Source organism: Gigantopelta aegis, chromosome 15 (assembly GCF_016097555.1).
Source record: "Gigantopelta aegis isolate Gae_Host chromosome 15, Gae_host_genome, whole genome shotgun sequence".
Classification (NCBI taxonomy): Eukaryota; Metazoa; Mollusca; class Gastropoda; order Neomphalida; family Peltospiridae; genus Gigantopelta; species Gigantopelta aegis.
In genome coordinates, this window is record NC_054713.1 from 34,640,733 (window position 1) to 34,655,924 (window position 15,192).

At 36.5% G+C, this 15,192-nt stretch overlaps 1 protein-coding gene across 1 annotated transcript in view; it reads left to right on the forward strand.

The window, feature by feature from the left end:
• LOC121390532 (deoxynucleoside kinase-like) overlaps positions 1–15,192 on the forward strand; it is a 28,022-nt gene that overhangs the window by 12,094 nt on the left and 736 nt on the right. The window contains exons 4-9 of the mRNA XM_041522364.1: positions 4,600–4,653; positions 7,417–7,506; positions 9,907–9,983; positions 13,330–13,418; positions 14,450–14,529; positions 15,071–15,151. Coding sequence (XP_041378298.1) covers positions 4,600–4,653; positions 7,417–7,506; positions 9,907–9,983; positions 13,330–13,418; positions 14,450–14,529; positions 15,071–15,151 — 471 coding nt within the window. The remainder of the gene's footprint in view (positions 1–4,599; positions 4,654–7,416; positions 7,507–9,906; positions 9,984–13,329; positions 13,419–14,449; positions 14,530–15,070; positions 15,152–15,192) is intronic.

Sequence of the window (15,192 nt, forward strand, 5' to 3'; positions counted from 1 at the left end):
AAGTCAGTACGACCTAGTTAAGGCTGCAGTGTTGAGGGCTTATGAATTACGACCTGAGGATTATCGTTTACGGTATAGCGAGTTGAGAAAAACGCAGGGTCAGTCTTATAGTGAGTTTGTGGCTAAGAAGGCAGGGATGTTTGATAAATGGGTGGTGTCTCATCAGGTAAAGTCATATACCGAGTTACAGGAGTTGTTGATCTTACAGGACATTAAAAATGGATTACCAGTTAGCTTACGTATTCATTTAGAGGATCGTGATGTCAAAAAGATAGAGGAGGCAGGCATAGTGGCAGATGACTACGTGTTAATACACAAAGCTCAGGCAGTACAGGGTAGCTCTATACAACAGGGTGATAAGAAGAAATTTCAGCCAGGTTTTTCCCGGAAAAGTAACTAGTTGGTCAGCTAGTCAGGCAAGGAATGCACCTGGTGGGCAAAGTAAGGATAAGCCTGCATTATCAGCCAATACACGAACCTTTCGTCCACATTGCAGTTACTGTAAAAAGGATAACCATCTTGTCGGGGACTGTTTTAAAAGGAAACGCGATAATGCGCAAGTGGTCGGTTTAGTGAGGTCAGCTCCGTTAGCGAGAGAGTTAATGGTTAGTCCCATGGCAGAGAAAGTAAACCCGTATGTGTCCACTGGTATGGTTTGTGATGTGAAACAAGAATTGAGTCCTAAGGCAATATCAATCTATAGAGATACCGGATGTAGTCAGTCGCTTATCACGTCAAAGTGTTTAGCTGGTATAGAAAATTCAGATACAGGACGTAGTTTGGCTTTAACCTCAGTTACTGGAGAAAATATTGTTGTCCGGTTACATAATGTTTTCTTGTGTTCGAAGTTTGTGACGGGACCAGTCATTATGGGTGTTGTGAAGGACTTGCCTTTTGAAAACATAGGAGTTTTGTTGGGTAATGATTTGACTAGTCAATGTTGTCAGCCACAATGTGATCAATTGTTAATTGAAGACAGCCCTTTACCCATAGAAGAGAGTGAGGTTGATGAGATTAGATAGCCTGCATGTGTAAAGACTAGGGCTATGGCCAGAAAGGTAACACAAGACGCAGAGGATATTTGTGATTTGTCTGATACGTGTGTGAGCCATGAAATTGAAGTGGATGAGGTTATCAGTAAATTGGTAGATAAGTCAACTGACAAATTAAATGTGGTGGAACCTGTTGATCTCCCGCAGAGGGGAATTGAACCAGTTGTGTTTGATAGAGGGGATTTACCTTGTAATAGACAAGAGTTAATTCTAGAGCAGGGGGCTGATCCAAAATTGTTGGCAGCTCGCACTACATTGTTAACAGAGGGTGAGAAGGAGGATCAGATATCAGGTTATGATATGGACAAGAAAGTATTAATGAATAAGAGAGTTAGAGATAGGAGGTTGCTGGCGACCGAACTGGCTAAGAAGCATCTGAGCCATGCTCAGAGCAAAATAAAATCAGTGTTTGATAGGAAGACTAGGAGTCGGGAATTTAAACCAGGGGATAAGGTGCTGCTGTACCTTCCCATTAAACGGGGTTCATTACAGAACAGGTATTTCTGGCCCTATGTTGTGCACAAACGGGTTAATGAGACAGGGTATGTGATAAACACTCCTGATAGGGTTAGGAAAAGTAGGTATTGTCACATCAATTTGCTAAAAGGTTATTTTGACAGACTGCCGATAGTTCCAGAGTTACTGGTCCAAATTGAGAGTCACTTAATTTCCTGTGATGACGTCAAGACTGCAGAGATCAAATTAACCAACAGCCAGATTCTAGCAGACTTGAATCCCCAGTGAGCAAAGTTGACTACGTTGAAACAAGACAGTGTTTCCATTTGTCAGGACCTTCCAACGGTTACCAACACCTTAAGCCAAGATGTGCGCTTGGAACCCAACGCTACACCGATTCGACAGCATGCCTTTCGGAGAAAACCTGGAAAACGTGCGACACGGAAAAAGAAAGAAACGAAGTTCCAGTGGTCAGGTGAATGCGAAAAGTCATTTAACCGTCTCAAGCAGATGCTCTCCTCGTCTCCCGTGATGGCAGCGCCGACTACCGAATGCCTTTCAAGCTAGCTGTGGATGCCAGTGACGTGGGAGCTGGAGCTGTGCTGTTCCAGGAAGACGAAAATGGACTGGACCATCCTGTAAGTTTCTTCTCCAAAAAGTTTGACAAACACCAGGTGAACTATTCCACTATAGAGAAGGAAGCTTTGGCCATGGTACAAGCTCTGAAGCATTTTCAGATCTACGTGAAATCGGCAGTGCATCAAGTGGTGGTCTTTACTGATCATAATCCGCTTACCTTCATTCACAGAATGAAAGCCACCAACCAGAGAGTTTTGAGGTGGAGTCTTCTTCTGCAAGAATACCCAATTACCATTGAACATATCAAGGGCACATCCAATGTAATCGCTTATGCCCTGTCCCGAAGTTGAACGTTATGATAATGTGTTGACATTCTTGATTTCTGTTTTGTTTTCATATATTTTATTTGTATACCAGGGACTCAGAGAGTGTGATTACTGGTAGTCACCTTATTATTACTATGTGTTATAAATGCCCGTATGCGTCGGTTAACGCATCTTTTGTTTTAATGTAGTATATTTCCCTATTCCTAGAGTAGAGGAAATATCCTTTTTTGAGGTGGGGGTGTGTGACGGTACATGCTCTTAATTTCTTTTCGCCTGTGGCGATATTAATTGTTTTAGAAGGCCGTGTGCAGTTCCAAATTGCACTTAAGCCCAGATGGGCAACTTGTTACGTGATACCCTTGCGTGACGGTCATCAAGCTTTTCTTATACACACCCAGCGCAGGTGTGGAGGCCATGTGGCTAGTAGTTACGTAATATCTCCGGTAGTGCTGTTTATGGCCAGGGGATTGCTCGCGGTATGGCGACAGCCAGTCTGACGATCAGAGAAAAATATGGTGGTTGTGGAAAATCCACATGATACGTGAGGTACCGCCTTGTACCCCCAGGCGATATTCGCTGTCTCTGAGAGTTTTGAATAAATAGCTAGGATTTTAGAGATATCTGGGAGAACCAAAAAGGAAGGCTTCCCGGGAACGTTAGTCCGTTTGGACTTTGGTAAATATATTATTTCTGCTCTGTTGTATAACCTTGATGTGATTGATGTGACTTTAAATATTTTAATACTGTATTATACCAATATTCTTTAGACAGTGTCTTCGGTCATTATACGAGTATTTGGTAATATAAAGCTTAGCCAGTCATCCTAGAGGACCTAGGTAAACTGTAGGTTATTGTCTTTATTGTGATAGGTACCAATATTAATTCTGTGTTACAAGGTTATTGAATGAGTAGTTAGGGTTAATTAAAAATTAACCAGTTAGGAATAGAGTTGAAATTCCTTTATTAATTAAGTTCTCCTGGAAGCGTTTCTCAATTATCACACGTTATTGATCGAGTAGTAAGGGTTAATTAAAAATTAACCAGTTAGGAATAGTTGTAATTCCTTTATTAATTAAGTTCTCCTGTTAGTGTTTCTCAATTATCACACGTGTGGGTGTTGTCACGGTGAAGTGATTAGCATATTGTGTAAACTAGACACCTAGAGATTAACTAATTAAGTGATCAGTTCTGGGTTGTTATTATTGTTGTTATTAATTAACTACTGCGGCAGTACATTTGTCAGCGTAGGTTAATACAGATTCCAAAGTGTATTGTGTTTTTGTTGTGTTTTCTAGTGAACTAAACGTGCTATAATAATATATATTTTATATAAGATCGTATCTCTGATCATACCTAGACGAGCCACATTAGGGTATAACCACCCGTTACAGAGAGATCTAATAGATATACAGTTAGGAGAGATATTTGGACAATCGTGTTTCATTCAGTTACGGGTATTGTAGAATCCCCGTGACACTGATTAAAATTTTTTGTTAGAAGAGCTATTATGGAACATCCCTCTATTCCAAACATATCTGTTACTTGGTCATAAATTTTTTTTGAGAAAAAGTTGATAACAACCTTTAAATGAATGGTGTTTCCAGTTACTCCATTTTATTTTCTATTAAAAAAAGTACAATTTTTAAATCCAATGAGATAACAAAATTGTGATGGGTATAAACCAGTAAAGAAACGTAATTGTTAAAAATAAGTTAAACCACTCACTGACAATCTAAAAACAATGATACAAACCTTGTGCTAGCTACCAACAATTACATTTAAAGGTGTATTTAAAACATTGGTTGCATAATATAGTGTTTTTCCCTACAAGTTTGATATGGCATGGTAGACAAAACACTTTGGGGGAAAGTTTCACCATTTTCAGAGCACTTTTTTTTTTTTGTATTAAAAGACAATTTTTTAAAATTTAAATAAACATAAATGTAATTAATGTTCTTGCTTTAATAAATAAATGGCAAAATATATAACGGAGATATTTTTATTAATTAATAATAAAATTTTTGAGTGTTTTATCAAGGCAATTTTAGAATTAATTATTGAAAAAGACTTTTAATCTCAGTGCAGCATGGCACTGATTAAGGCAAGACATAGCAGGAATAATTAGCTGACCTGCTTAAAACCAAGATGGCTGTCAAAGCAGTTACAGATGTTATTTGTTATTTCAGATTTTTCCAGAGCCTGTGGAGAAATGGAAATCTGTTAAAGGATTCAACAGCTTGGTGAGTTCCCTTAAAGCTGCAATAATATTTCCATACACTTACCTTTTCTGACACCCAATAGCCGATGTACTGGGGTGTCGTTAAACATTCATTCATTCTTTTATATTTAGAATCAGGGCTAACTCTGGCACTTGCCAAATTTGTGAATTTTAGAAACAATTAGCGAATTATATTTAAATTTGGCGAAATAACTGTATGTAATAATTGATATTTTGTTAGATAATAACTGAATTTCTGCAATTTTGGAAGATTTAACAGATAATTTGTCGAACTATTCTATTTGCCCAGAGCTAGCCCTGAGAATCTATAGATCATCCACAGTATGTGCAATTTTTCAGTTTAAGTAATTTTATTGTAGTATTTTTCCCCCCCTTTATTAGCAAATTGGTGGCTAAATATAATATGAATTGTTTCCAGTGTATGTTTCAGGATCTGATAATATAATATGAATTGTTTCAGGATCTGATAATATAATATGAATTGTTTCCAGTGTATGTTTCAGGATCTGATAATATAATATGAATTGTTTCCAGTGTATGTTTCAGGATCTGATAATATAATATGAATTGTTTCCAGTGTATGTTTCAGGATCTGATAATATAATATGAATTGTTTCCAGTGTATGTTTCAGGATCTGATAATATAATATGAATTGTTTCCAGTTTACTGTTTCAGGATCTGATAATATAATATGAATTGTTTCCAGTGTATGTTTCAGGATCTGATAATATAATATGAATTGTTTCCAGTTTACTGTTTCAGGATCTGATAATATAATATGAATTGTTTCCAGTGTATGTTTCAGGATCTGATAATATAATATGAATTGTTTCCAGTGTATGTTTCAGGATCTGATAATATAATATGAATTGTTTCCAGTTTACTGTTTCAGGATCTCATGTATAAAGATGCTGCTCGATGGAGTCTCGCCCTCCAGTCGTACGTCACACTGACATATAATGTGAATTGTTTCCAGTCTATGTTAACATGTTGTAAACTGTTTCAGGATCTCATGTATAAAGATGCTGCTCGATGGAGTCTCGCCCTCCAGTCGTACGTCACACTGACATATAATGTGAATTGTTTCCAGTCTATGTTAACATGTTGTAAACTGTTTCAGGATGTCATGTATAAAGACGCTGCTCCATGGAGTCACGCCTTCCAGTCATACGTCACACTGACATATAATGTGAATTGTTTCCTGTTATGTTAACTTGTTGTAAACTGTTTCAGGATCTCATGTATAAAGATACTGCTCAGTGGAGTCGCGCCTTCCAGTCGTATGTCACACAGACATATAATGTGAATTGTTTCTAGTTATGTTGACAGGTTGTAAACTGTTTTAGGATCTCATGTATAAAGATGCTGCTCAATGGAGTCATGCCCTCCAGTCATATGTCACACAGACATATAATGTGAATTGTTTCCAGTGTATGTTAATATGTTAACATGTTGTAAACTGTTTCAGGATCTCATGTATAAAGATGCTGCTCGATGGAGTCTCGCCTTCCAGTCATACGTCACACTGACATATAATGTGAATTGTTTCCAGTGTATGTTAATATGTTAACATGTTGTAAACTGTTTCAGGATCTCATGTATAAAGATGCTGCTCGGTGGAGTCTCGCCTTCCAGTCATACGTCACACTGACATATAATGTGAATTGTTTCCAGTGTATGTTAATATGTTAACATGTTGTAAACTGTTTCAGGATCTCATGTATAAAGATGCTGCTCGATGGAGTTTTGCCTGACATATAATGTGAATTGTTTCCAGTGTATGTTAACATGTTGTGAACTGTTTCAGGATGTCATGTATAAAGACGCTGCTCCATGGAGTCACGCCTTCCAGTCGTACGTCACACTGACATAATGTGAATTGTTTCCTGTTATGTTAACTTGTTGTAAACTGTTTCAGGATCTCATGTATAAAGATACTGCTCAGTGGAGTCGCGCCTTCCAGTCGTATGTCACACAGACATATAATGTGAATTGTTTCTAGTTATGTTGACAGGTTGTAAACTGTTTTAGGATCTCATGTATAAAGATGCTGCTCAATGGAGTCATGCCCTCCAGTCGTATGTCACACAGACATATAATGTGAATTGTTTCCAGTGTATGTTAATATGTTAACATGTTGTAAACTGTTTCAGGATCTCATGTATAAAGATGCTGCTCGATGGAGTCTCGCCTTCCAGTCATACGTCACACTGACATATAATGTGAATTGTTTCCAGTGTATGTTAATATGTTAACATCATGTAAACTGTTTCAGGATCTCATGTATAAAGATGCTGCTCGATGGAGTCTCGCCTTCCAGTCATACGTCACACTGACGTATAATGTGAATTGTTTCCAGTGTATGTTAATATGTTAACATGTTGTAAACTGTTTCAGGATCTCATGTATAAAGATGCTGCTCGGTGGAGTCTCGCCTTCCAGTCATACGTCACACTGACATATAATGTGAATTGTTTCCAGTGTATGTTAATATGTTAACATCATGTAAACTGTTTCAGGATCTCATGTATAAAGATGCTGCTCGATGGAGTCTCGCCTTCCAGTCATACGTCACACTGACATATAATGTGAATTGTTTCCAGTGTATGTTAATATGTTAACATGTTGTAAACTGTTTCAGGATCTCATGTATAAAGACATTTCTTGGTGGAGTCTTGTCTTCTAATCGTACGTCACACTGACATATAATGTGAATTGTTTCCAGTGTATGTTAATATGTTAACATGTTGTAAACTGTTTCAGGATCTCATGTATAAAGATGCTGCTCGGTGGAGTTTCGCCTTCCAGTCGTACGTCACACTGACCATGATTGAACACCACCAAGCAATAGAGGTGAGGATTTATAGACAACTTTCATCCATCAAATTCACACAGTTGTCACTTCCACTTACAGACCTCAGCATTAAAGGGAAGGAAGGAAGGAAATGTTTTATTTAACGATGCACTCAACACATTTTATTTATGGTTATATGGCGTCAGACATATGGTTAAGGACCACACAAATAGATATTGAGAGAGGAAACCCGCTGTCACCACTTCATGGGCTACTCTTTTCTATTAGCAGCAAGGGATTTTGATGCAATATAAAACCCTGATAATTTTCCACTACAAGAAAAGTGATTATTAGCTCCCTTTAGCATGTGAATTTAAAAAAACCCAATCCAGATTAAATATCAGTGCTCAATATGGTAATGTTTTAAATGGCTCCCCATAGCAATATATCACTTCCTTCAAAAAAAAAATTCCTGGCAAGGTCTGCATTTATTTATATTGTGATTTATCCATGTATTCACGGTTGGGGAAGTATTCTCATGGGTTGTAAGAGTTATTTCCCTTAATGGACATGGGATTTTTCCTGTCCAGATTGGTACATCAAAGTTTGTGGTATATCTTCTGTCTGGGATAGTGTACATAAAAGATCATTGCTGCTTTTTAATAAGTAATTTATGTGAAGGTTGACAAAGAAAATGTCTTTGTTTTGACCAAATGAAATGTTTTTTATTTTTAATGATGCACTCAGCACATTTTATTTACGGTTACATGGCGTCAGACATATGGTTATGGACCACACAGATATTGAGAGAGGAAACCCGCTGTCGCCACTTTTCGATTAGCAGCAAGGGATCTTTTATATGCACCATCCCACAGACAGGATAGTACATATCATGGCCTTCGTTACACCAGTTGTGAAGCACTGGCTGGAACGAGAAATAGACCAATGGGTCCACCAACGGGGATCGATCCTAGACCAACCATGCATCAAGCGAATACTTTACCACTGGGCTACATCCCGCCCCTTTGTTTTGACCAGGTGTTGAAATGAACATGTATAGTTCTAGTTTAAAATGTGCTAAGATGTTCTTGAACAAACATTCCATTCCTTATACAATTATCTATTCTTGCCCACTGGACTGAAAATTAGCATAGGGCTAGATAAATCTGCAGGGCTTCTAGATTATGGTAGCCCCACTCCCATGGCTAATGATATTCAATGTTGGGCTAGTAAATAACTACCATAGCCATGCCAGAAGGCTAGTGAAATATTTTTTCAAATGTTGCAGTTAAGTCTATTTTGTAAATATCAATATCTTGCCCCCATACCAACCCCCCAATGTTAGTGTTTTTAAGCTCTATCTCCCTCTTTAGGTGACATATCTGATTATTACTATTATTTAGTTAAATTGTATTAACTTAAAGTAAAGTAGGGCTAGTGAATTTTTAATCATGACTAGTAAATATTTTTAATCACTGATCCCATGGCTAGTGGATTTTATAAAAAATCTAGAAGCCCTGAAATCTGTCTAAATCTGATTTCTAAATACTCTTGTTATTTGTGACTGACGTCATAACTGTTTTACAACGATAGACGTCACAACTTGTGTTTTTCCAACAAAACAAAAAATTAGCATGAGGCTAGATAAATCTGTCTAAATCTGATTTCTGAATACTCTTGTTATTTGTGACTGACGTCATAACTGTTTTACAACGACAGACGTCACAACTTGTGTTTTTCCAACAAAACAAAAAATTAGCATGAGGTTAGATAAATCTGTCTAAATCTGATTTCTGAATACTCTTGTTATTTGTGACTGATGTCATAACTGTTATATGACGATAGACGTCACAACTTGTGTTTTAAAAAAACAAAAACACACCAACAAATTACTTATTTGTCAGATTGTAATTTCATGTTGAATCTTAATTTTAAAAATATTTTAACAAATTGACAATTGTAAATGATCTACTTCCACATATAATTGTGATTTATCCATTCAATCATATCAGGGATTCTATAATGTTTATAAAATCCACTAGCCATTGGATCAGTGATTTAAAAAATTTACTAGCCACGATTAAAAATTCACTAGCCCTACTTTTTTTAAAGTTAATGAAAGTTTACTAAATAATAGTAATAATCAGATATACGCCCAAAGAGGGAGACAGAGCTTAAAAACACTAACGTTGGGGTTGGGGCAGGATATTCCTATTTAAAAAATAGACATTTGACCAAAAAAAAATTCACTAGCCATCGGGCATGGCAGTAGTAGTTATTTACTAGCCCAACATTGATTCGAATATCACTAGCCATGGGAGTGGGGCTACCATAATCTAGAAGCCCTGCATGTATTTGAGATTTACACATTCATTCGTGTTTAGGATTTATTAAACCTTGTATTCTAATTATGAAAAACCAATAACAACACTTTTAGTTTGATTTATTTTGTCTTTCAGACACCAGGAAAAGTGAAGATGATTGAGAGATCCATATACAGTGCTCGACATTGTTTCATTGAGAATCTGAGCAGAGGGTAAAATATTGAATTTTCATGATATGGTCAATGTAAATATGCCTGTGGTTTGGGTTTGTTTTCATGTGTATAGATTAATAATATACTCTTCAAAAAAAGTAGTGGAACCTGAAATATTAATATCAACTATTAGACCACAGACTTCCTAGTAAAGAGACCGGCCTCGGTGGCGTCGTGGCAGGCCATCGGTCTACAGGCTGGTAGGTACTGGGTTCGGATCCCAGTCAAGGCATGGGATTTTTAATCCAGATACTGACTCCAAACCCTGAGTGAGTGCTCCGCAAGGCTCAATGGGTAGGTGTAAACCACTTGCACCGACCAGTGATCCATAACTGGTTCAACAAAGGTCATGGTTTGTGCTATCCTGCCTGTGGGAAGCACAAATAAAAGATCCCTTGCTGCTAATCGGAAAGAGTAGCCCATGTAGTGGCAACAGCGGGTTTCCTCTCAAAAATCTGTGTGGTCCTTAACCATATGTCTGACGCCATATAACCGTAAATAAAATGTGTTGAGTGCGTCGTTAAATAAAACATTTCTTTCTTTTTTCCTAGTAAAGAACGCTCAGGTCTGTTTATCAACACACCGAAACACATTCCATAGTTTGCACATGTAACACGCAGTTGCCCTGTACACGTGCATGGGGGTGTCATTCTCGATTTTGACAATTTCTAGGAAGGTCCATTAATCATCTGTGGAACATTATTTCTGTGAATCTTTTTCATTCTGTTGATCATACAATTATTATTGTTTTGTTTTTAGTAATTTTTATTTGAATTTTAGATTTACTGATTAAAAAACCGTCAACTGTCAAATTTCACTTCTGACCCCAATCGTCCTTCAAGATCTTTGGTGGTCATAAAACCTACTGTAATACTGAACTACCGGTTGTAATGTTTGCCGAATTAATTCACTATTATCATATACCCATTGCCCACAGCTAATATACCATACAATTTTGGAAATTGTAAATTCTTATTAGAGTACCCCTACTTTTTTTTAACAGTATATGTAATAAACATGTGCTTGGTCCTAATAATTCAAGTCTTTTCTTTACTAAATATATACCCCTGCAAATTAATTCAGCACCACCTGAAATGCATTGCAGCCAAAAAGGCACCTACAAGATTTTGTCCGTGCCGACAAAGTTTTTACCTGATATTGAGAGTTTTTATATATTCTGTTTCTACTTTGTATTCACCGAGATGGTGTGAATAAATTACTTATAAGGGTGTATAAGTACTACCAAATCAAATCCCATAGATGACAGTAGTAACATATGTGGCTAAAACTCCTACCTGCAGCGTATCAATCGACATAAACGCCACAGATATAAATACTATCACCCCTCAACCTTAAAATGAATCAGACAAAATTGGGGGTCGAACTTCATTTCTGAGATAACGGGTAGTGTCTATGACTACCCTAGTTCTGCACAAAATTAGAGTACTTTTTTTACAGGTACCCCATACATGTTTCAAGCACAAGGCTATTTGACACAGTGGTACTAGATGAAATAAAATTGCATACATTTTTTGCCCAGATGAAACTATTTTTTTTACAACCGACACACTCACATTTATCACCAATCACAAGACTTGTGGTGTTCACTTCTCTATCAAAAGTTCGGTGCACCTCAAACTTTGACCCAACCAGGAGTTATTTGGTTTAGTACTACCATAATAAACAATGACTACCATACAATTTCATGCAAATTTACGGTTTCTGTCTTTTTCTCTAAGCAGCCGGAAGTTATTTGGTTTAATACTGCCATAAGAAACAATGACTACCATATGATTTCATGCAAATTTACGGTTTGTGTCTTTTTCTCTAGAATACATTAAATATTCGTGTAACGACCATGTCACATGCAGTCAATATCCTCTGTATACGCAGAACATTAATTTCAGTTGGTGTTTTTCATCTGTGAAATTTTCACAATTATGTGTATAATATAAGCCACAAAGTGAAAACTAGGTGTTGCTTAATTAATTTCCAGATAATTAATTCTAATCGCATGCTCAAAAGTTGATCGGTTAGTGCAAATTTATTATAGCGATAATCAACGATGAAATTCTGATTCCCAACATAGTGAGCACTGATAGCAGGGTTTGAGCCCAGTACCTATTAACCGTGAGTCTGATAACTGAAGCTGTTATATAGTCCATTTCTCGTGAAACAGGAACCGATGTATTGACATATAACTCTATAATGAATACTGTTGAATCTTATATTAAAACATTACTGAGTTTTAAACCCAACTCAAAAAACTATTATTTATGAATAAAGTTAAAATTCATATTAAAATATATTATCAAGTTTTAAACCCATACCAACTCAAATAACATTTAAACAAAAAAAAAATCTGTGTAAATAAAAAAAGTTCCTTTACAAATTGCCATCAAATTATATACATTAATCTCATTTTTAATACAGGGGTGAAGACAAAGTGCTAGAACAGCCTTAGCTGCATCGCTGTCAAAGTAATTGATAATGCAGTACACTAAGACTAAAGGTAGAACCGTGCGTTCCCGACGTTGGCTGTTCCATCAGTTGTCTTCATACCTACATTGTAAAATAAGATTTAGCCTTTGCAATTTGATGATAATTTATAAAGAAACTTTTTTATTTACACTGAATTTTTGTTCAAAAAATGTTATTTGAGTTGGTATGGGTTTAAAACTTAATAATCAGGGGTGGGAATTCTCCTCGGATCAGCTGTTTTCCTCTCATGGAACATTGCGTTTCCTCGCATTTTAATCGTCCTTTCGTCCAAAATATGTCAGATGGCACAGATTTAACCTATGATTTTAAGAATTTCCGGGACCCCTCAGATTTCCTCTTTTTTTTTACAGTTCACCGGTTAGTTGAACCCCAGAATAATATATTTTAATATGAATTTTAACTTTATTCATTATAGAATTATATGTCAATTCATTGGTTCCCTTTTCATGCAAACTGACTGCTAGTATAATCTCTCTGCAGGGCTTCTAGAATTTTATTAGTATCCACTAGCCATGGGATCATTGATTTTAAACATTTTCTAGCCTACTTTAAATAAATACAATTCTACCAATAACTAGTAATAATTAAATATATGTCACCTAAAGAGAAAGATGGAGCTTAAAACCTCTTAGATTGGGGGTGGGAAGAGGGGGCAGGATATTCATATTTACAAAATAAGACTTAAATGCAGCATTTGACAAGGTGTTTTTTTCCACTAGCCATTGGGCTAGTTATGCTAGTTATTTACTAGCCCAACACAGAATATCACTAGCAATAGGAGTGGGACTACCATAATGTAGAAGCCCTGTAATCTAATCAGTCTATAATCTGTGTGTTGTTTCAGAGGTCTGATGCCGGCTGTTGATTACAACATTCTCCTGGAGTGGCATGACTGGATTCACAAGAACGCAGACACACACATCGATCTCATTGGTAGGTTTCAGTCATTTCCGCCGGTAGTAGTGGTGCATAGTGGGTGGTTACAAGTACCTCTTAACAATGCCAGAAGTAACTACTGAACACTCCCGAAGTGGTCAGACTTAAGCCCACAGCTAAAAGCTGATGGGGAACAGGTGTGTGGCACAGATAGCCACAAGAGACAAGCACCTGTCGCATTTGGAGAGACAAGGACTTGGATGTGGAGGTGGACAGCGAAAGAAGTTGAAAGATAGGAGGAGTTGCCAGATCGGGAAGAAATAAGATGGAATTCAAAGGCGAGAAAGGAAAGGGAAGTGGAATAAAAAAAAAAAAAAAAAAAAAATGTTTCAGTCATTGCAGTTCAGAAAATAGCTGAGGCAAAAGAAGTTTGCTTCAGCTAAAATACATTTCTAGTCTGATTTTCATGAAACTTCACATGTAGGACTAGGATAAATGATATCTTGAATGAGTTCACGTTTTGCCCTCTGCATCAATGGCCGAGGTCACTGTTACTAAAAATAGAAATAAGACATAATTTGTTATTTGATTTTCATGAAACTTCACATGTAAGAATAGGATCATGTTATCTTGAACAAGTTTGCTTTTGACTTCTCTGCATCAAGACTTTTACTCTAAATTTTAATATTATTTATCTGTGATATTTGTATTTTTGCAGTTTTTTACTGTTTTTATTTGACTATTGCATTTTTATATTGATGTTGATCATCACTTTGTTTTGACTTTACCATAGTCTTTTGTATTTTTTGTGCTGGGGTGTCGTTAAACATTCATTCATTCATTCATTCATTCTCTGCATCAAAGGTCAAGGCCACTTGCTAAAAATAGAAAATATACTGTCACTTCACTACCGACTTCATTTGTAATCCAATTTTTTTGAAACTTCGAATATAGGAATAGTATCGTGAAACTGCAAGTTAGGAATGTATTCTTTATGCTGGGGTGTTGTTAAACATTAATTAATTCTCGTAAAACGTGGAGGGTTTTAAGTGTGTTTCACAAAATGTTTTTTCTCTTCTTTTTTTCAGTCTACCTTAAGGCTCGCCCTGAAATCTGTCAGGAGAGAATCAGAATACGAAACCGACACGAAGAACAAAGTGTTCCACTGGTAAACTGACAAACTTTCTACTTACAAGAGATATTACAAAGGAAGATTTAAGATATCCAAATGGGGATGGGGTGAGAATTCTAAGAAGGGATCCCGTAAAGCCCTGAAATCCATCTATCTATAAGGATTTTTTATCCTCATAATTTAAAGCATCTTTGAGTGTTAACAAAATATGAATTTCTTTTCAACATTACTTAAATATTAAATGTTGGGATGTTCGGACCAGACCACTTACGTGGGGGGAGGTGCACTTGAAGACAGGTCTATAAAAGAGAAAACACTCCCAGGTTTCTCCAATTTTACGTTGAATGCAATTGAAAAACGTCAGGGCTTATTGGCTTGAAATTTAACTACAAAAAGAGAGATGTCCTCCCCTCCCCCCGACCTTCCATTGCATTGGAGATGTTTCCAAAATTAATAATTGTTTAGGGGTAGTGTGCGAGGGGACCATAAACTGGTTATATTTTCTTTTTATGTCGCCATGAAAAAAAGAATAAAAAAGTTATCTTATATAAAGTCTTATTTTGCTTTGTTTTTCTAGGAATATTTGCAGACATTACACAGTCTTCATGAAGAATGGTTAATCGAAAAGAAAGCAGGAGAGTTACCTGCTCCTGTTTTAGTAAGCATTTTATTAAAAACATATTTACATCTATATAGAGT